This window comes from Bactrocera tryoni, unplaced genomic scaffold (assembly GCF_016617805.1).
Source record: "Bactrocera tryoni isolate S06 unplaced genomic scaffold, CSIRO_BtryS06_freeze2 scaffold_11, whole genome shotgun sequence".
NCBI classification, from domain to species: domain Eukaryota; kingdom Metazoa; phylum Arthropoda; class Insecta; order Diptera; family Tephritidae; genus Bactrocera; species Bactrocera tryoni.
In genome coordinates this window covers 23,440,063-23,459,283 of record NW_024395824.1, presented here as the reverse complement: position 1 = coordinate 23,459,283, position 19,221 = coordinate 23,440,063, and the positions used below count along the sequence as shown (strand labels likewise).

General features: G+C 38.3%; 1 protein-coding gene across 1 annotated transcript in view; it reads left to right on the top strand.

Annotated features, from left to right (window-relative positions):
- Window positions 1-18,825, top strand: part of LOC120779751 — a 195,399-nt gene extending 176,574 nt beyond the window's left edge. The window contains exon 4 of the mRNA XM_040112134.1: window positions 18,615-18,825. Within this exon, the coding sequence (XP_039968068.1) occupies window positions 18,615-18,620 (6 nt within the window). The 3' untranslated portion in view covers window positions 18,621-18,825. The remainder of the gene's footprint in view (window positions 1-18,614) is intronic.
- The last annotated feature ends 396 nt before the right edge of the window (window positions 18,826-19,221 follow it).

The window sequence follows — 19,221 nt, the reverse complement described above, 5'->3', positions numbered from 1 at the left end:
TTCACTGTTCCACCAAGGAAGAGACTTTTTCTTTTTCAAAACTGTTAGCGGAGTAGATTTATTAAAAGTTGTGGTTAAGATTTTTTCCAACTTCTCTACTTCTGAATCTAATTCCTCAGGATTTCTGATACTCTTGTTGCCTCCCTTTTCAAGGCATTTTGTTGCTATACTGGTAAATTTTCCCCATGCCGTTCTTCTAGGGTTCCGGTATGTGAGAGGCGCACTGTACTTCTCACGGATGCTGAAGAGTATCCAAGAGTGATCCGACATGGAAGGCTCATCGGATACCCTCCAATTATCCACAACGAGACTGTCTGTGTCTGTATATAGCGTGAGGTCAAGCACTTCCTCCTACCCCGGAAACCTATCCGATCTTGGGAAAATAAATGTTGGCTTATCGCCCTTGTTGCAAATACTTAGATTACTATTCAAAATATACCGCAAGAGTGACTCACCTCTGGTGTTTATTTTGGAGCTACCCCATACGGTGTGCCTTGCGTTTGCATCACACCCTATTAGGACATCATCCTTCCTGTTCTCCTCTACTAGTCTGGCGAGCGGGGCCGGTGGTAAGTCTTCGTCATGGGCCAAGTAGGCCGAGACCAAGAAGAAGGGCTTTTCCTTCTGTTCCACCTTTACCACTGTGATATCTGCTGTGCTGAAATTAGGACAAAGAAATGCATTTATACTCTTCGAGTGCTGCAGGTTTATCTGTACGCATCTTATGTTATTGGGCATCTCGGGTTTCTTCGATGCCCACATTCCTTAGCAATTGGCTGGCGTTGTCGACCTCTTCCGTGTCGTCTTCGTCAGCCGCTTTGTCGCCTTGGAAGATTTTTAGTCTGGCCTTGCGGATTCCGAAGCTGATTTTGTAGTCAGTCTTCTTCAGAGCCTCAATGTACTCATCACAAATGGCCACTAGTATTGGCTTGCTTGCTTTATTAGGTTTTTCCTCCTTGATTAGCTGCCACTCATCTATACCTGGTATAGATTTGTTCTGCAGCTTATTGCACCTCAGGAGTTTTTCGCCTGGCTCCTCTAGAGGGGGTAACCAAATGCGAGCACGAGGTCTCTTTGGAATGTCCCTGGCGGGTATAAGGCTCAATTGGAGGCCTACGAAGGCGTTGCTAATTTTAGCAACACTAACCGTCAGGAAATCTAGCGAGGCCTGGTCCGCGCACTTGATGACCCTGTAGCCCCTGAGGGTCTCAGAGGAGTCAAACTCCGGGTGAGGACCCGCAGGATTGTCGAGTACATAGCTCAGCACCATACTCGACAATCTGACGTCGATCTCCACCCATCTCTCCTGTATTGTGCTCGGATAGGAGGAATTTCCATCTATAATGGCCACCTGCAGGCTATCCCTGGCTACATCACAGAAATGCCTTGCCGTTGTTGTGCTGCTGTGTTCACCTTCACTCCGCCTCGGTTTTTTTTGGCTGAGTTCCGGGTACCTCTGTGATTTCTTTTCTGAGAAGTGCTCTCTCGTTTGCTCTCTACTTGAGGTTGTGATTGCTTCATTTTCAGGTAGCCTTCATATTCCTCTACGATGGATTTGTGGCGCTTTGTTTCAGCCTCATCAACTGGGGTATTGGCTACCTGGTCTTTGGCTATCTTCCCTAGTATGAAGACTGCCCTCTGGTACCGGTTTTTCCTCAGCTGATTTTGGGATTTCTTGCGCTTCTTTTTGTTCTCTCTTTTAGCCTCCAGTGCACTTTGGTTGGTGCTCATGGCAGCCTTGGAGGTGGACGCTTCCTCCCTTACATCTTTGGTTTTCACTGCTGTATCTACCGGTATACTTTGGTTGGTATATCCGGTAGTACTCTTACTCGTCTCCTGGCTGGAGGCAAGTAGTTCGTCATCATCGGATTCCGCAATAGGATTGCGATAGCTCATGTCCTTAGTCGTTGCTGTTGTCGTCAATTTGGTTGTTGTAGTTGGTGTTGTTGTTGTTGTTGTTGTATTATTTACGTTCATATTTGGTCCCACGAGTAATCCGGAAAGGGTTAGTCACTCGTCCGCAGAGCCGGTATGCGGAGAGAAGGCCTTTATACCTCCGACCTCGCCCGGGCATCGGAGGGGACCGTTCGCAATCAGCTATTTATTACCCCCCGCTGACCATTCAGCCCTCGGCACGGGTACCTCGACACCCTGGCTTAGGGTGGTGTTGGTTCGGGTATCCTCATACTTCATCCATATCGCTATTGTGGGAATTATGAAGTGTCCCTCTTAGTTCGTGCGATTAGAGTGCGTTTCCTTTGGGATGCACACTTTACTCTTACTTAAGCCCCTTCGCCACGACAAGGCGACCAACTTCAAAGGAGACTGGTTCCTAAATAAACGAAATTATCTAGAACTTCAAAGTGACGTGAGAGCCAAATCGCGAGTGCGACGACTGTTTGTTTGATGACAGGAGATATTTCGTCTTGCCCTCGTTCACTGCCAGATCCATTTTCTGTGCTTCTTTGTCCAGCTTGGAAAAAGCAGAACTAACGGCGCGGGTGTTGAGGCCGATGATATCAATATTATCGGCATACGCCAGCAGCTGTACACTCTTATAGAAGATGGTACCTTCCCTATTTAGTTCTGCGGCTCGAACTATTTTCTCCAGAAACAGGTTGAAAAAAATCACCCGATAGGGAATCGCTTTGTCTGAAACCTCGTTTTGTATCGAACAGCTCGGAGAGGTCCTTCCCGATTCTGACGGAGCTTTTGGTGTTGCTCAACGTCAGCATTCACAGCCGTATTAGCTTTGCGGGGATACCAAATTCAGACATCGCGGCATAAAGGCAGCTCCTTTTCGTGCTGAACAGATGGTGTGTGTCGATTCTCCATTCACGGGTCTTTTCCAAGATTTGGCGCATGGTGAATATCTGGTCGGTTGTTGATTTTCCAGGTCTGAAGCCACTCTGATAAGGTCCAATCAGTTTGTTGACGGTGGGCTTTAATCTTTCATACAATACGCTCGATAGCCTTATATGCGATGTGAATAGTCATAAGCACCTACTCGTTTTAGTTTTTGTCCCGTCCATCGCCCTTCTTGCATGGCGGTCATGTCAATGGCAATGATAGCGGCGAGTACCGCAGTCGATGGAACGATACGGTGTACGAGATATATGGCGGCATTGACATAATTCAGCGAACAAGAGCCAGGTAATTTGTCCGGATCAATTGGCTCAGGTTTCTTTTGTTGTGTTGGTGTTGTTTTGTTTTTGAAACGGTTTTAGATCTCCTGCCCTTGGCGGGTCAATTCCGGTAATGTAGAACCGGCTTATGTGGTAATTGTTGGTGGTTTTGGTCGTGGAAATTTGTTATAAAACGGGCTCTGTTGCTGTGTTTATTGAGAAGGATTATGAAATGTTTGGTTATGTACTTTTAGATATTGCTGTGTTATCATAAAAGTGTTTTGTCTTTGGAGGTATTGATGCGATATTGAGAGGGTGAAATTGATGCGTTTTTGTATAATTGCTTGGTGGTAGCGGAATTTGAATTTTAATATACTAACTGACCCGTCTACGCTTTACTGTGGTTGATACATAGATGGTTCTAATAATACCATCTATATTATTTCTAGTCAGATACGTATACAAATTTGGCAATCGAGGAACTATTAGTTAATGAGATATAGCATTTTGGGTGAAGCAACTGGTGTTAGTTTACAAAAAATTTATCAAAAAGCATTTCGTGTTTTAATAATTATTGCTTTTTGATAAACACTTGTTTAATTGCTTTTTAATAGTAATAAAACTGAATTTTTGCGTCGGTGTGTGACAATAGCAACATCTATCATTCACACTGGAATCCAATCGACAGTCAGCGTAGTGGACTGCACATTGTGAACCAGTCCTCAAGCGTCGATAGACGGAAAAGTCGGCTGGCAAGGTTGTGGCATCAGTCTTTTGGGATGCATGTGGTATAATATTCATCGACTGAGCCAATTATGATCCATTACACTGCGTATTTGGTTGCAGCTCTATTCTACCATTCCCAATATTTAGCAATAATATTGTTTTGAGAAATGATCAGTTTGAAATGCAATGCTTCGAAAATATTCCTGTATGTCTCAAATTATAATAGACCTTTTTGTCAACACAGCAGTTATTCCCCTATTTTTTTATTTTAGATGTTGCATTTGCGTCCTTCGCCAATAATGTAGCAAAGTAGCCGCAATGTCTTGACGACGAAAATGTCAATGCTATTTTTTGTTGGGATATTTAAAATATCTGGTTGTTCGTCCTAAAAAAATTGCCTTGTTCATTAGCAACAGTCAGTATAACTCATATACTAAGTATGCATGCATACGAAAATAAGTGTTCTCCCGCATTAGCTCTGCGATGTTATTTTTATACTCTTGCAACCAGTTGCTACAGAGTATGTATTGTAATTTTGTTCACATAACGGTTGTACTTATCACCTACAACTAATCGAGATAGATATAGGGTTATATATATAAATGATTAGGGTGACGAGAAAAATTGAAATCCGGTTGACTGTCTGTCTGTCCGTCCGTCCGTGCAAGCTGTAACTTGAATAAAATTTGAGGTATCTTGATGAAACTTGGTATGCAGGTTTCTTAATACAAAAATTTCGAGTTCGTAGATGGACGTAATCGAACCACTGTCACGCCCACAAATCGCCATTAACTGAAAATTTATAAAATGCCATAACTAAGCAACAAATTAAGATATAAAACTCATATTTAACACAGGGGATCGCAGTAGCCAGGGGATAGTCCTTCTAAGATAAAGATTTTCGAACTTCTGGGTGACTTTGTACCGCATACATCGGTCAATAAGTAAGATATCGCAAGAGAAATAAGAGACGCTCTCTTTTTTTACTTTTACTTTTTACACGTAACAGTGTATCTTTGTGCCAAAAATAGTTAAATTTTAGCAAAAACTTGGCCTGGCCCCCATATAACCAATATCAGGCTTTTCGAACATCCGTTTGACTTTCCTCTATATGATTGGTTTTACACCTTAAAGTATTTCCTTTGCTTTGATTCTTGCAAGTAGCAAGAATATAAAATATTCGGTTACACCCGAACTTAGCTCTTCGTTACTTGTCATATATAAGAAGATTAGTTAACAACTTTTCATACAGTTTTTTCATTATACTCTGGCAACATAATGCTTCAAAGTTCACCAGAAGGTTCACCGGCCGTTTGTATCACATAAAACTTATCGATATAGATATAGGGTTACATACATACTTGTATATATGAAATCCGCATGTCTGTTTGTCAATCCGCCCATCGTATCGTAATTAAACTTTGTATCCGTGTTTCTTGGAGCAGAACGAACGGACGACGAGTTCGTAAAAAAGCGTTATCGGACCACTGCCACGCCCACAAAACGTCACTAAGAGAAAACGTATAAAGTGCCATAACTAAGCACTAAATTACGATGTAGGACGGTAAGCTACTTTTAAAAAGTAAGCGTTACCCCACCCCGTAATGGGTTTAATGTACATTAGGGTGGGTCGATTCCGGACTTTTTTCGATTCGGGATTTCTAATAGTGCGGAAAAGTTGCCTTAGTACTTCCTTATTCCATTGCAACTTTTTGTTTTCAGATCGGATTGCATCTTAACCCCAACTCCGGCCTTGAAATTTCGGAAATTCACCTAAAATCGTGAAATTGTCTACCTAGCGCCTGAAATACGCATCTCATGGCAAAATGTATAAAACAAAAGTTATTTGTCACGTCATTTGCTACCGAAATGGTACATGTGATCATGGCCGTAGGACGAATCGTTCCCGAGATACGAGCGAAAATGCGGCACGCCACAGCGCAAGGTGAAAATCGGCTTGCGTCCACACTTCTTGACGTTGATTTCGCCGAGTGCTATCACTCACATTCATTCACCTACGCCAAAGGACACGTTCGGATAGATCTCCACACAAATATTTTTTCATCGACTTCCTTCACTCTTGTTGGTGATTTCGCCGAGTTCTATCACTTACATTCATTTACCTGTGCCATACGACACGTTCGGACTGGTCTGCACATAAATATTTTTGCATCGAGTTCCTTCACTCTTGTCGTTGATTTCGCCGAGTGCTATCACTTATATTCTCTCAACAGAACACAGAACTCAAAATGTCTGTATCTAAATTTAAATTTAGATAGAAATGTCCTGTGTTTGGCATATATCCGTACAATCTCTCTGAGTCCCAGTTACCTAATTACCAGGATGTTCTTTTGTTTTATCAGTTTGAAAGATTTCGTATAGGGCGACTCCGAGGCGACAACTATGAACCTACTTTTAGAGGTTACAGAAATAGTTGCAAAAAAGGTTGAAAATACTTTGAAAAAGTCATCTATTCCCATAGTTTCACACACCAGAGTTGTACAAATGCTCACCACATACCATAAGAAATTTCCGACTCTTAATCAAATGTTTTAAAGGAACCCAATAGGTTTGAGCTCTAAAAGAGACGACTTTGTCTTTTCTGCCAGAAAATTATTTGACATCGCTGTTTGTAAATGCATTTATTTTTCTTCTTGCACTTGTCTAAAGGAAAGGAAAGATCCCATCAATGAACAACCATTTCTCTTGGACCAGAGAACCAGAAGAATTGGTCGCATTGGAAGTGTTGATCTACCTGAAACAAAAAAGATTGCAAATAAAAATGAACGTAAAGAAAAGCTTTCAAAACGTCATTCAACATCAACACTTAGCAGAAAAGTATCAGCTAGAACACGTGACCATTCAGATCAGCCAGACTCTCATACAGACGACAACAATGTAGGTGCGTCGCACATGGATTCTTCCAAAAACGATGCTGATGATGAATTTTCTCTTCCATCCTCTAAAACCAAACAAAACACACTAGTATTAGAACACACTGCTTTAGCTGCCCAAAGATTTGGAGTAAGTGATAGAGCAGTGGCCTTGATTGTTTCATCTGCTTTTCTGGATGCCAAAAAAGCAGGTTTGATAACAGAGGATCAGGCTAGCTTTGTCACTTACAAATGCAAGATTAGTCGGGCAAAAAAAAGTGTTGGAGTTAAGCTCCAAAACACCGAAAATATTGGCTCTGTATATGGGCTGTATTTTGACGGCCGCAAAGACAATACACTTACACAACTCAGCGAAGATGAAAAGTACTACCGCGACACTGTCAAAGAGGAACATATTTCTCTTATAGCGGAACCTGGTTGTCATTACTTTGGCCACGTCACCTCTCCTTCCGGGTCAGCTGAGGATGAGACGCAAGCTATATGACAACATTTACAAGACAATTCAGTTGATGTGGAACATCTAGAACACATAAATGGTGTCTCAAAGAGTCCAAATACATTCTCTGGCGACATCGGTAAACTGCTCCCTGATTGTGAGAAGTTGCCTGTTGTCAAATTTGAAAGTTTTCCATCCAGCCAATTTCCTTCTGAGGTTATTAATCCGACCCAACTTAGCACAGACCAAGCTTATCTGTGTAAAATATCAAAAGGTGTTATTTCCCGTCAATGTTCCTCAGATTTAGCGTCGATGCATCCAGGTAACATGTGCAAATCTCGCTGGCTCACCTGTGCAAATAGAATTCTGAGATTATTCATTTCTACTGACAAACCAACAAAAGAAATAAAGATTTTGGTCAAGTACATACTAACAGTTTACTCACCTTTGTGGTTCTCAATAAGATTCAACAGTTCGATCAAAGATGGCTCGCGCCATCTCTATGCTGCAATTCAAAGGTCGAGATACTTACCTGCTAAACTGCGCAAGGTTGTCGATTCATCCATTCAACAGAATGCTTTCTTTGCTCTTCCTGAAAACATTCTCCTTAGTATGATGACTGACGAACGGATAGAAGTCAGAAAGTTGGCCCTTGACCGTCTTCTGGCAGCCAGAGAAGCAGAGTCTGACACTGTAAATGGAAGGGTTAGATGTAATAAAGTGCCAAAGCTGAATTTCAAAGCTAATAATTATTACGATATGATTAACTGGAAGACGATTACCTTGACTGTTCCACCAGTTCTTTGTTCAGTTTCTAACGAAGAACTCATAAAAGAGCTGAGACACTGCAGAGGTATGGAAATTTAGTGAATTCCCCCTTCACACCGTGGCAGTCGAGAGAACTGTCAAACTGGTGACAGAGGCATCTTCTAAAGTTATTGGCCCCCAATCTCGTGATCGTTTTATCCGCTCTACACTGAAATCTAGGCAACAAGTGCCAAAGTTTAGTACAAAATCTGATTTTATCAATAAATTTGACACAGATTCAGACTAAAACAAGCCTGACATATGGTTGGTTGGTTGGGTTGGGCTTGGGAGGAACCCGAAGAGCAGCCACCACGCGGTGGGTTCAGGTTAGCTGAGAGCTGCAACAATTTTCACCTTGCGCTGTGGCGCGCCGCCTTTTCGCTCGTGACAAATAACTTTTGTTTTATACATTTTGCCATCAGATGCGTATTTCAGGCGCTAGGTAGACAATTTCACGATTTTAGGCGGATTTCCGAAATTTCAAGGCCGGAGTTGGGGTTGAAGATGCAATCGATCTCAAAACAAAAAGTTGCATTGGAATAAGGAAGTACTAAGGCAACTTTTCCGCACTATTAGAAATCCCGAATCGAAAAAAGTCCGGAATCGACCCACCCTAATGTACATATCACCTAAACTACTACAAGCAAGTAACCAACTGCGCTCAGCTTAAATCATCTAATAACCTCTACCCAAAGTGTGAAAATGGATGAAATCCGACCATAATCACGCTCTTTTCCCATATAACGTTATTGTTTAAAGCTATTTAAATTTAAATTTTACATCATGGGAGCCAAGAGGAAGCCTAACACAACGATCTTGGAACCTCCAGGTGACTATTATACTGACAACAATGTATTTTTGTGTCTAAAATGAACAAAAGTGGGTGAAAACTTGACCTTCTCCGCATGTATTATAACAAACATATAATATCCGGGTGTCTTTACTCCATATAACTGGTAATAATTTTCGTTTTGCTAACGAGCAATATGTCCGTCAGTGTATTAAATACATATATGTATATACATTAGAGTGATTCAAAAAAAAAAAAATTTTTTTTTTCGTTTCGTACTTGGAAAAATAGGTTCTTAGACACCTCTAAGAAAGCCTCTCCAAACATGAGTTTTTAATTGTAACGGGAAGGTCCTCCTACATACAGTTTTCTATTTTTTCTTATTATCAGATTGAAAAATTTATATCTCGCTTAGAGCCACTTGAAAAAATATCTTGTTCCTCAGATTTTGTAGGAAATTGAATGCTCTACAAAAAAGATCTACTATGATTTTTTCGTAAACTCAACCGTTTAAAAGATATTAACGGTTGAAGTTTGATTATTTTTGGGAAAATTTTGTATTTCTTATGAATTTTATAACTCAATGAAAAAAATCATTATGAGTAAGGTTTTTGGAGAGGCTTTCTTAGAGGTGTCTAGGAACCTATTTTTCAGAGTATCAAACGAAAAAAAAATTTTTTTTTTGATCCACCTTAATATGCATTGATGTTTGACGATGAATATCTCGTAAACGCTTAACTTAATCGAAAAATCATACGAGACCTTTTTATAGAGCAGTAAATTTCCTACAAAATTATGAGTTTCATCATTCATAATAATTTTTTTTCATTGAGTTATAAAATTCATAAGAAATAAAAAATTTTCCCAAAAATAATCAAATTTTAACTGTTAATATCTTTTAAACGTTTGGGTTTACGAAAAAATCATAGTAGACCTTTTTTGTAGAGCATTCAATTTCCCACAAAATCTAAGAAACAAGATATTTTTTCAAGTAGTTGGAAGCGAGATATAAATTTTTCTTTCTGATATTAAGAAAAAATAGAACACTGTATGTAGGAGGACCTTCCCGTTACAATTAAAAACTCATGTTTGGAGAGGCTTTCTTAGAGGTGTCTAGGAACCTATTTTACCGAGTACGAAACGAAAAAAAAATTTTTTTTTTTTGAATCACTCTAATATACATACATATATATAATTGCTTGCATTCGGATCCTTTGGTCAACGTTTTGCAAAATAAGATACTTCCTGGCTTTGATTCTTGCTAGTTGCAAGAGTGTAAAATGTTCCTTTGCACCTCTTATCAATTCCTTACATGTTTTTATTTTTATTTCAAACTGTTAATTATTTTTGTTTTAATTGCATAACATAACATTTATCTCAAGGTCGAATCAATTATCAGCAACCAACCGAAACGATTATAGTTGTTATAGATTGTTTAGCATATCGGACTTAGTCGAAGAAAATAACTGAATGGTGATCCCAAAAAATTCCGGCTAAACCCATGTCAGCTAATCGTTGTGTTTTTGTTTTTATAAAAGGGCGATACATAAATATATTTTACGTCTGGGATGTTATAAGAAGACTTTCTAAGATCCGAGGTCGAAATGCACGATGGGCGTGGCGCCGCTCATATTTTAGTGAAAAGCCAAATACAGGCATCATGACCTATTCAGCCGATATCGACCAAATTTCGTATATAATGTTGCCTTGCCATGTCTATGTTCCAGAGCGAAAAAACTAAATCGGCCTACAACTACACTTATTTCCCATACAACCCAATTTTAAATTCCGTCTGATGTTTTCCAGTATGCAAAACAAGCATCAATGAATGTATCGGGATAAAACTTTGACCAACTTGCCCAAATGATACCAAAACTATTCAAGTTCCAGCTGCGAACTTTTTATCAAAAATATCGGTTTATCTGTGAGATATATTACAGATATTCGGAGAGAACCCTTTTTTAATAATATTGATAGTCAAAAAAGTCTTTTCCATTTTGGTCGACCACGTTTTGGCATTTTTCCGCTGGAGACATTATTCCATCAGTTTGAAACTTTCATCAGTGATATGTCATCGTATCCGTAAACTTCACAAATTTCATTGTTGGCATTCTTCCTTTTTTGTATAAAAATTTCAAAATATAAAATTTCTTCATTATTTTCACTCATTTTTGAACAGCTGTGACTGTTTTTCAACTTCCCCGAATTTTATGTTTTTTTGGTTAAATTAAGCTTAAAATCTCGCCTTTCCAACTCTATATGGTATGACACAATGTAATTGGTAGCACTGGAGATAAATGCACGACTGCAACGACATCTGTTGACAAAATACGAATAGACTTTTTCGACTACCCAATACATGGCCTGTATATCAAAAATGAATCGAATTAATAATTTATTTATCCTCTCTATATCTGATGTAAAGATATGCAAACTTCCACTTGACTATATACCGCATATAAGATGTAAGTTATTTTAATACAAATGGAAATTAGCACTAATATGGGTATATTTATAAGTATAAGAAACTTAAAAACCTTATGCACCTGAAGGTGTTTCCCTCGCTTTGATCTTGGCAAAATGCAATAGTATTTTTCTGTAATCACATATGCATAAAGGCGTAAAAGAGTAAGAGCACGGCTCTCTTTTACAAAACATTGTATATATAAAAAGTACAAAATCTTAGCATTTTTCCAATCAAGTCATTCTCTGGAAATTTGACTGAGTGGAAAACGTTTCCTGATTCTCATTCATAACTTCGATTCACAACAGTGGCTCGTACTCGGCTTGCCAAAATCTTTAATTATTGAAGAGCTATTTTACCTAAAATGCTTATGAGTTAATTGGGCATATCCCTGCAACTTATTTTTACAACTTATTTATCTTTTGGCTACACTCGATCAACGATAACGATTTAAGGGCATGCACCTGGAATGTCCCGTCTCTTAATTGAGACTGCGCCGCTGCCCAGCTGGTTGATGTTCTCGTTAGATTAAAGACTGAGGCGAGTAGGTCCTTGTGGCATTTACTACAGTGGCCATATAAAGGAGCGAAAATTCGATGTGGGATTCGTGATAAAGAGAGACTCCGTCGCCGAGTAGTGTCATTCACCCCGGTGGATGAACGTCTAGCCACAATCCGCATCAAAGCGAAGCTCTTCAACATATTGCTGATTAGCGCCCACGCCCTGACGGTAAAAAAAGAACTATGTATGTGATGCATTCTATGAGCGTTTAGAGTGCACCATGAGAGCTGCCCTCGCCACGATATCAAAAATGTGCTTGCCGACTTTAACCCTTTCATGATCAAACATCCTCAAATGGGGTGAGGCTGATCTAGCTTGCCGAGGATCGAAATATTGTTATCCGTAGCACTAGATTCCAGCATAAAAAAAATTCATCCAGTTACTTGGCTTTTCCCGGATCGAAAAGCCACCAACCAGATCATTCATGTTGTGATAGACGGAAGACACGTCTCCAGTGTTTTAGACGTACGTGCGCTCGAGGTCCCAACATCGACTTGGACCACTACCTTCTTGCAGCCAAGATACGCACCCGCCTCTGTGCAGCAAAACACGAACGCCAACAAACACAAGGAAACTTCGACGTCGAGAAGCACAACAGGCAGCCGAACGATTTTATACTCGACTTGCACCCTGCTCTCTGGGAGCACTCATCAGCAACTCGGTATTAGGGAATAGTGGGACGGCATTTCAAGCTTCTTACGAACATCTGCAAACGAAACCATTGGTTTCTGCAAAGGGCAAAAGAACAGTTGGAACGACGAAGAGTGCCGTGTTGCAGCGGAGAGAAAACAGGCTGTCTACCTCGCAACGTTACGATCGACCACAACACGTGCGGGATGGGCTAGATACCGAGAGCTGAAGAGGAAGCTATATGCATTTGCAGACAAAAAAAGAGAGAGGCCGAAATGCGTGAGTATGAAGAGCTTGATAAGCTTGCCGGCAAGGGAAATGCATAGGTAGTGAAAGTATAACACCAGGAGAAGGCAAACCTGATTCCTCAATCGATAACGATGGATCAGATGTTACATGATTTTGGAAAATACATTGGAGGCGGTAACACCGAGAGCGTCATCATGTACAGGCACACGAGCAGTTCCAGCTAAAGTTCATCAAATTCGAAGGTTTGCATGAACTACATCAGTCCAGTGCGTTCTTGAGTATGACTGTTTAAGATAGAAAAGCATTTGTGGCTGCTAAAAGCTTATTTTACTATTATCTGAGAAGTGGGCACATACCAGGCAACTTTTGCTCAAAGTTTACTTACCGTATTTGTCGAAAGCGCCACCACAACCCCTTACACGAAGAAATTCAGTGGATGCAAGAGTCAGCAACAGACTCCGCAATCAAAGTCAACTTTCATCCAATTCCAACAATAAACCCTTCTCTGCCAATAAGTGTATGTCAGGTGAAAGATTCCCATGGGTATACAAGTTGTAAATTACAGTGCCGCTTGTTATTGGAAAGTGGATTAGAAAAACTATTATTGCTGAGAATCCCGTTTGTTGTTTAGGTTTATGACGTAAGCATGCAAGAATGCCAGTTTGATGTTTGGATAATAAGACTTCTGGGATTTTACTTGGGTTTCCCTACAAATTACATCGGGAGATAACAACACAACATTCAGTATTAATGCTCTAATAATGCCAAGAATCGCTTCGTCTGCTAAATAAAGATCAATATAATATACTTCATTCTTATCATTAGACTTAGAAGATCAACAATGTTATATGCCTGCTTCTAGAGATATTTTATTGGGAAACGATAATTTTTTTGAGATTTGAAAAGACGAACGGGTAATCAACAAAAATTGTGTGCATTTTCTATTACGCTGTGGTGGATTGTTGGAGTGAGGCGAGAGTGGGGGTATTTTTTAATATGATACGGAAACGGAAACGGAAGAGGTCGATTGCTCACCTCAATTAACAGCTGATGAGCTTAAAGCAGAACAATCGTTTTCATTAACCAATACGAAATCGCGCAACAAAAAATTTTGTGTCGAACTTCCATTCAAAACTTACGACAATTCCTTCCTTAAAAAAAACTCTGAAAAAACTTTATGCAACAGATCACAGGCTTACGGCCAATCCAAATCTCATATCAAGAAGATTAGAAATACGGATATAAGTAGGTCACCTAATAAGTTCTATTATTTACCGCACCACCCTTTATTCAAACACGATAGTACAAGGTTCCAAAAGAAAGAGGACTTTAGAAAAAAAAAAGAACAAATGTTTTTATCGGCAAAGGCGGTTTATTTTATTCAAAATAGTCTCCTTGTGCTTCAATACAGCTTTTTTCACGGTCCAAAAGCATGTCGAAAAAGTGTTTTAGCTCGTTGTCCGCTATGGCCGCCAGTATGCCGGTGCAAGCCTTTTGAATAGCCTCTACGTCTGCATAACGCTTTCCTTTCAAGAGATAATGCATTTCTCCGAAAAGGTAGAAGTTGCACGGTGTCACATCAGGAGAAAACAGGGCGCGGTTAATGGTTAAAATATGATTTTTGGTCAAATAATCGGTCACAAGCGGCGATCGATGAGACGGCGCAATATCGTGCAACAAATGCCAACCTCCATCTTCGCGATATTCGGGCCGAACACGTCGAATACGGCGCTTCAAAACTCCAAGGCAGAATATCGCATTAACGTTTTGGCCGGGTGGAACAAATTCTTTGTGGACAAGACCCTTGGAATCATAAAAACAAATCAACATTTTCTTCACTTTTGACTTCTCCATGCGCGATTTTTGTGGTTTCGGCTCGTCCGGTGCCTTCCATTCAGCACTCTGGCGTTACGTTTCGGGATCATATAGGAAACATCACGTTTTGTCACCAGCCACAATATTGCAAAGGAAGTTTTTGTCCTTTTTGACCTCTTTAATAATGTCCTTGGAATGTTGGATTCTGAGCAATTTTTGGTCGTCAGTCAGTTTGTGCGCAACAAACCGTGCACACACCATGATACTCATGAGCAGTACAAACGAATTTTTATGATAAATTTGTTTAAAAAAACAATTAATAAAAAAATACAAAAATAAATTAGCGTTGTTTTATAGCAGTCGTCCCGTCTTCGATGGTTGTTGCTCTTCGACTTCTTTCCAACAACTGTCTTCTTATGCCGCTCCACACCGAGTCGAATCATTCTGTCAAAATCAAATCAGAGGCGTACTTAGTGGCAAATACGCTCAGAGGCGTATTTTTGTCTCGTGACACTTGTTTCATCAATTGTAACGTTTCGGTAAAATTTTTACCAATTTTAAAACAAAATTTAATGTTGGCTCTTTGTTCGAAGCTCACCGACAACACAAACATACTAACAATTAAAACGCAATAATTTCACTTCCAATAGATGAAATGTCATGAAATTCACCCACTCACTGGACAATCGATAATGATTTCGGTTAATTTTTATAAACTCACGCACAGTTTCGATGAAATTTCCGGTGATCACGGATTTTGATTGACCCACATGTTGATCGTCATTTATGTCCTCACGACCACTTTGAAAACGTTGAAACCACTCGTGCACTCTGCTACGGGATAGGCAATCATCGCCATAAACTTGTTTCATCAATTGAAACGTTTCGGTAAAAGTTTTACCAATTTTAAAACAAAATTTAATGTTGGCTTTTTGTTCGAGGCTCATTTTCGCACCATCACAAAAACATGCTGACACTTAAAACGCAATAACTTCACTTCCAATCAATGAAATATCATGAAATTCTCACTTGACAATCGATAAAGATAGCAGATTCTAACGCACCAGTCGACATATAGATGGCGCCACCAGGGAGCGCTAGATTCAAAAAGTCCGGTTTACTTTCAAACGCACCTTGTATGTATGTCTATACCACATATGTATATACATATGTACATATATACTAGGAGACCCTATTCACGCGTAGCTGTGGATACGGTATACGTTATTATAAACTATGAAATACGGTAAAATTGTATTTAAGAATAAAATTCCGGTGTAGGAATCCAAAGTTTTAAAATTTGAACACTACTTCTAATTTGAAAATGATTGATGACCAATTTTCAAAGTTGTTAGCTGATAATATTTCAGATGATAAAGAAGAATGAATGATCTTAATTATTAACTATAATATTTATAGTTTTTAATTGTAAAAGTTGCAATTTAATTCAGCTCTGTTAGCATTGTACGTTCTAACAGTGTCTTTGGAAAACGTGACACGAGGACGATTTCTCCAGAGAATTTACCACTCAATTGGTTGCTAAAATAATAATTTAATTACCAAGTGTTTAGGGTTGTACATACAATGGAGGTGGATTGAATCGATGATAAATAATAGGTGAAACAATTATCTACCGAAGATGATGTCATTTTATTTCGGTTATATCTAGATAATTTACGTTTAAACAACAGACGTTCATCAACAACAGTATATTAAAAATACATCTGGTAGCCTGACAACAACTGTTATATCTGGAAAATAATTTCGTTAACATCTCCATTTGCGGCCGCTAATGTGGAATGATTACTGAGCCAGTTATAATCCAAATAATAAATTATTACTTCAGGAATATACTTTCAATTAATCAATTTGTAAGAGAATATAATGCACTGCGTAGTTGGTTGCAGTTCTATTTTATCATTCTCAATATCTAGCACTTATATTATTTCTGAGGGTGGATCATTTTGAAATTTTTTGTACATATTTCACCATAAAACGTTTGCTTAAACATTTGTTAATTTCGGTGACTTAAGTCAACCGAAAAATAACCGGGTTGTCGGCAATCATTAGACGGTGTTACCACCACCATCGAAAGCTTCATCGTTGACCTTTAAATACAATGCTTGGAGAATATTGTGAGCCTTTGTGTATTGACTGTTTGTATATATGTAGTATCCTATGTCCTTCTCCTGGTCAGCCGTTTTTGAGTTATAAATAGTGTAACGCACGACCTTCTTTTAGATACATTTTTCTAGCTGTTATACATATTCTCTATTTTTCTGTCACATTGTTATTCTAATGGACACTGTTATACACGATAATGTCAGATCATACAGTCACCTGAAGTGAAAATATTCGCGAATAAGTTAATCCGTTTATTACTACCTTCAGCAAGGCACGTTGTTTTCGTTTCTCACTTTTTATTGAATTTAAATAAGTACATTCGTTGAAGATTGCAACTATCGATGATCTTTCTTTTTGAACTCTTTAAATTTAAGATCACGGCGCAAAATGCGCCAAGTCGTTCCATATGCTGGGCCTCAAGATGGGTGATTGTGTTGCGAATCGTACGCACAGTAGGTTGTCTATAAGTTGAGCGAAGCGGGCGAAACACATTCTTTACAGAACGTTTATAAAGTTGAACGATTTGTAAACGTTGTTCAGCCGTAAGTCTTTCCATGATGAAATACCAAACAATACTGAACAAAAAAAAGTGGAGGCATGCCAACCTAACAGGCTTGATCATATCTCACAAACCACTAAAGCAGTTAATAGTACAATCTTGCTGACGATAAGTCCTTTTAGTATCTCCTTATACTATTTAAAAATAAGCGAAATTTGACTATAACCTTGCCTACTCGAGCACAAATACAAATCAAGTTTCGCCATTTTACATCCAAAAGGAGTAGAATTCGGGCCATAAACTTTAGTGTTCTGAAAAACTGAAAATGTAGGCCTCATTGCAAAGACTTACATTTATTTCCGACGTGTGCCACTTTTCTTTGATATGTATGAGACGTTAATTAAATTTTATTTTACAAACCAGTAAGTAGGTGGGTTTATTAGTTGTTTTGTGGTTATTGCGATTTGTAGGTAAGACAAGATCTTTTCAGCCCATATGGAATAAATACTCCCTTATGTAGTATAGTATTTCTGGCTTCCGCCGTTCACGACGATTTAATTCATATATGTAACCTGGTCTACGGAAAGGGTGTCAAAAAATCAATTTTCACTTTTATTTATTTATAATTTATATTTATTTTTATCAGCTGTTTCCCAGAAAACTAGTTTTCGCACGTTAGCTCCCTTTTCCCTTTTCGTAGACCAGGTCACATATGGTTAATTTAAGGTTGAAAAAGGGTCTTTTAAGCCGTTTGAATTTTTTTCTTCAATGTTTTTGCTAACATACGATTGGGGTACTCACAACTTTTCGTAACGCATCGTAAAATCAAAAAGTCATACATTTTTACATTTGTTTAAAAAATATTTGTTGGATTACATACACAAATGAGTTTAACAATTACAATTCTCAGCGCAACGTTTTTGGTTGATTATAACTTATAACTACAAGTATATGAGACTATATAAAACCCCAAAATGTTTGTGTTTCTCACGAAATCTGTTGAACCGATTTCATTCTTTCTGATATGATATTTAATATTGCCTGAAATATTGATATTTGTGATTAAATGAATTTAGAGAGCGATGTATTAAATTCACTTTCAAAGGATTTATATTTTTGAGTGTTTTCTTTGCTACGAAAAAAATTAATATTTTTTTATTAAAAAATTGTCAATAAAATCAAGCAGAGTTTTATAAAGCAAACTCAAAGGAAAAAAACCTTATATATTTCGCAATGGAAATTAAATTCGCCATGTCATAATTGTTAGAGGTGCGCACTATTACTACAAAAGATCAGAGTTCATTTTCAGTTCCGACTAATACCAAAAAGTTGTTTTCACATAGGTATATCAGCCGTAAAAAGCTGCTAATATGCAAAATACATAAGTATTTCGAAGTGAACTTAAAGCTTATACGACTTTATATTTGCTTATAAAATCAAGTCACACCAGAAATGGATGTGCCAATTAAAAAATATTTGTATTATTTAATCTAGATATGAATACACCGACGTCATCAGCAATCTCGAAGAGAAATATAAACGAAAACCAGCTTGTTATAATCGAAGAACACACTCGTCTGTCTTGCGTCAGATATGGATAAGAGGAAGAAATGCCAACAACGTGATCGCAGCCCGGAGCGTATAATATGATTGCAGAGTTTAAACTACTAAGCGTAGAACGTATATTCACCAATAAATTATTGTTATCGACATGTCATAGTATTTATTAAAACAAACAATCAAACAAATTATTATGTATGACATATACAGCTCTACAAAATCTTATGATAATAAAATACTTAAAATGAAATGACTTTTTTCTACAGCGGCAGAATAAGTGAAGGAGCGAAACCGTTTACCGGTTTGGTTAATAAGTTAAAAAAAACATTTGAATGATTTTGACAGGGTTGCATATTTAAAATAAAGTTATTGCTGCAAACACATTATCTATCACATTTTCGTCTATTTGATAAGATACCAACACAAAATCAACATTACAATTTTTAAAATGTACTCAAAATTAATATCAGTGAGATTAATTTACTTTTTTCATTACAGTAATGGTTCAAAAAAGCTGTGGATTGATCCCATTTAATATGTA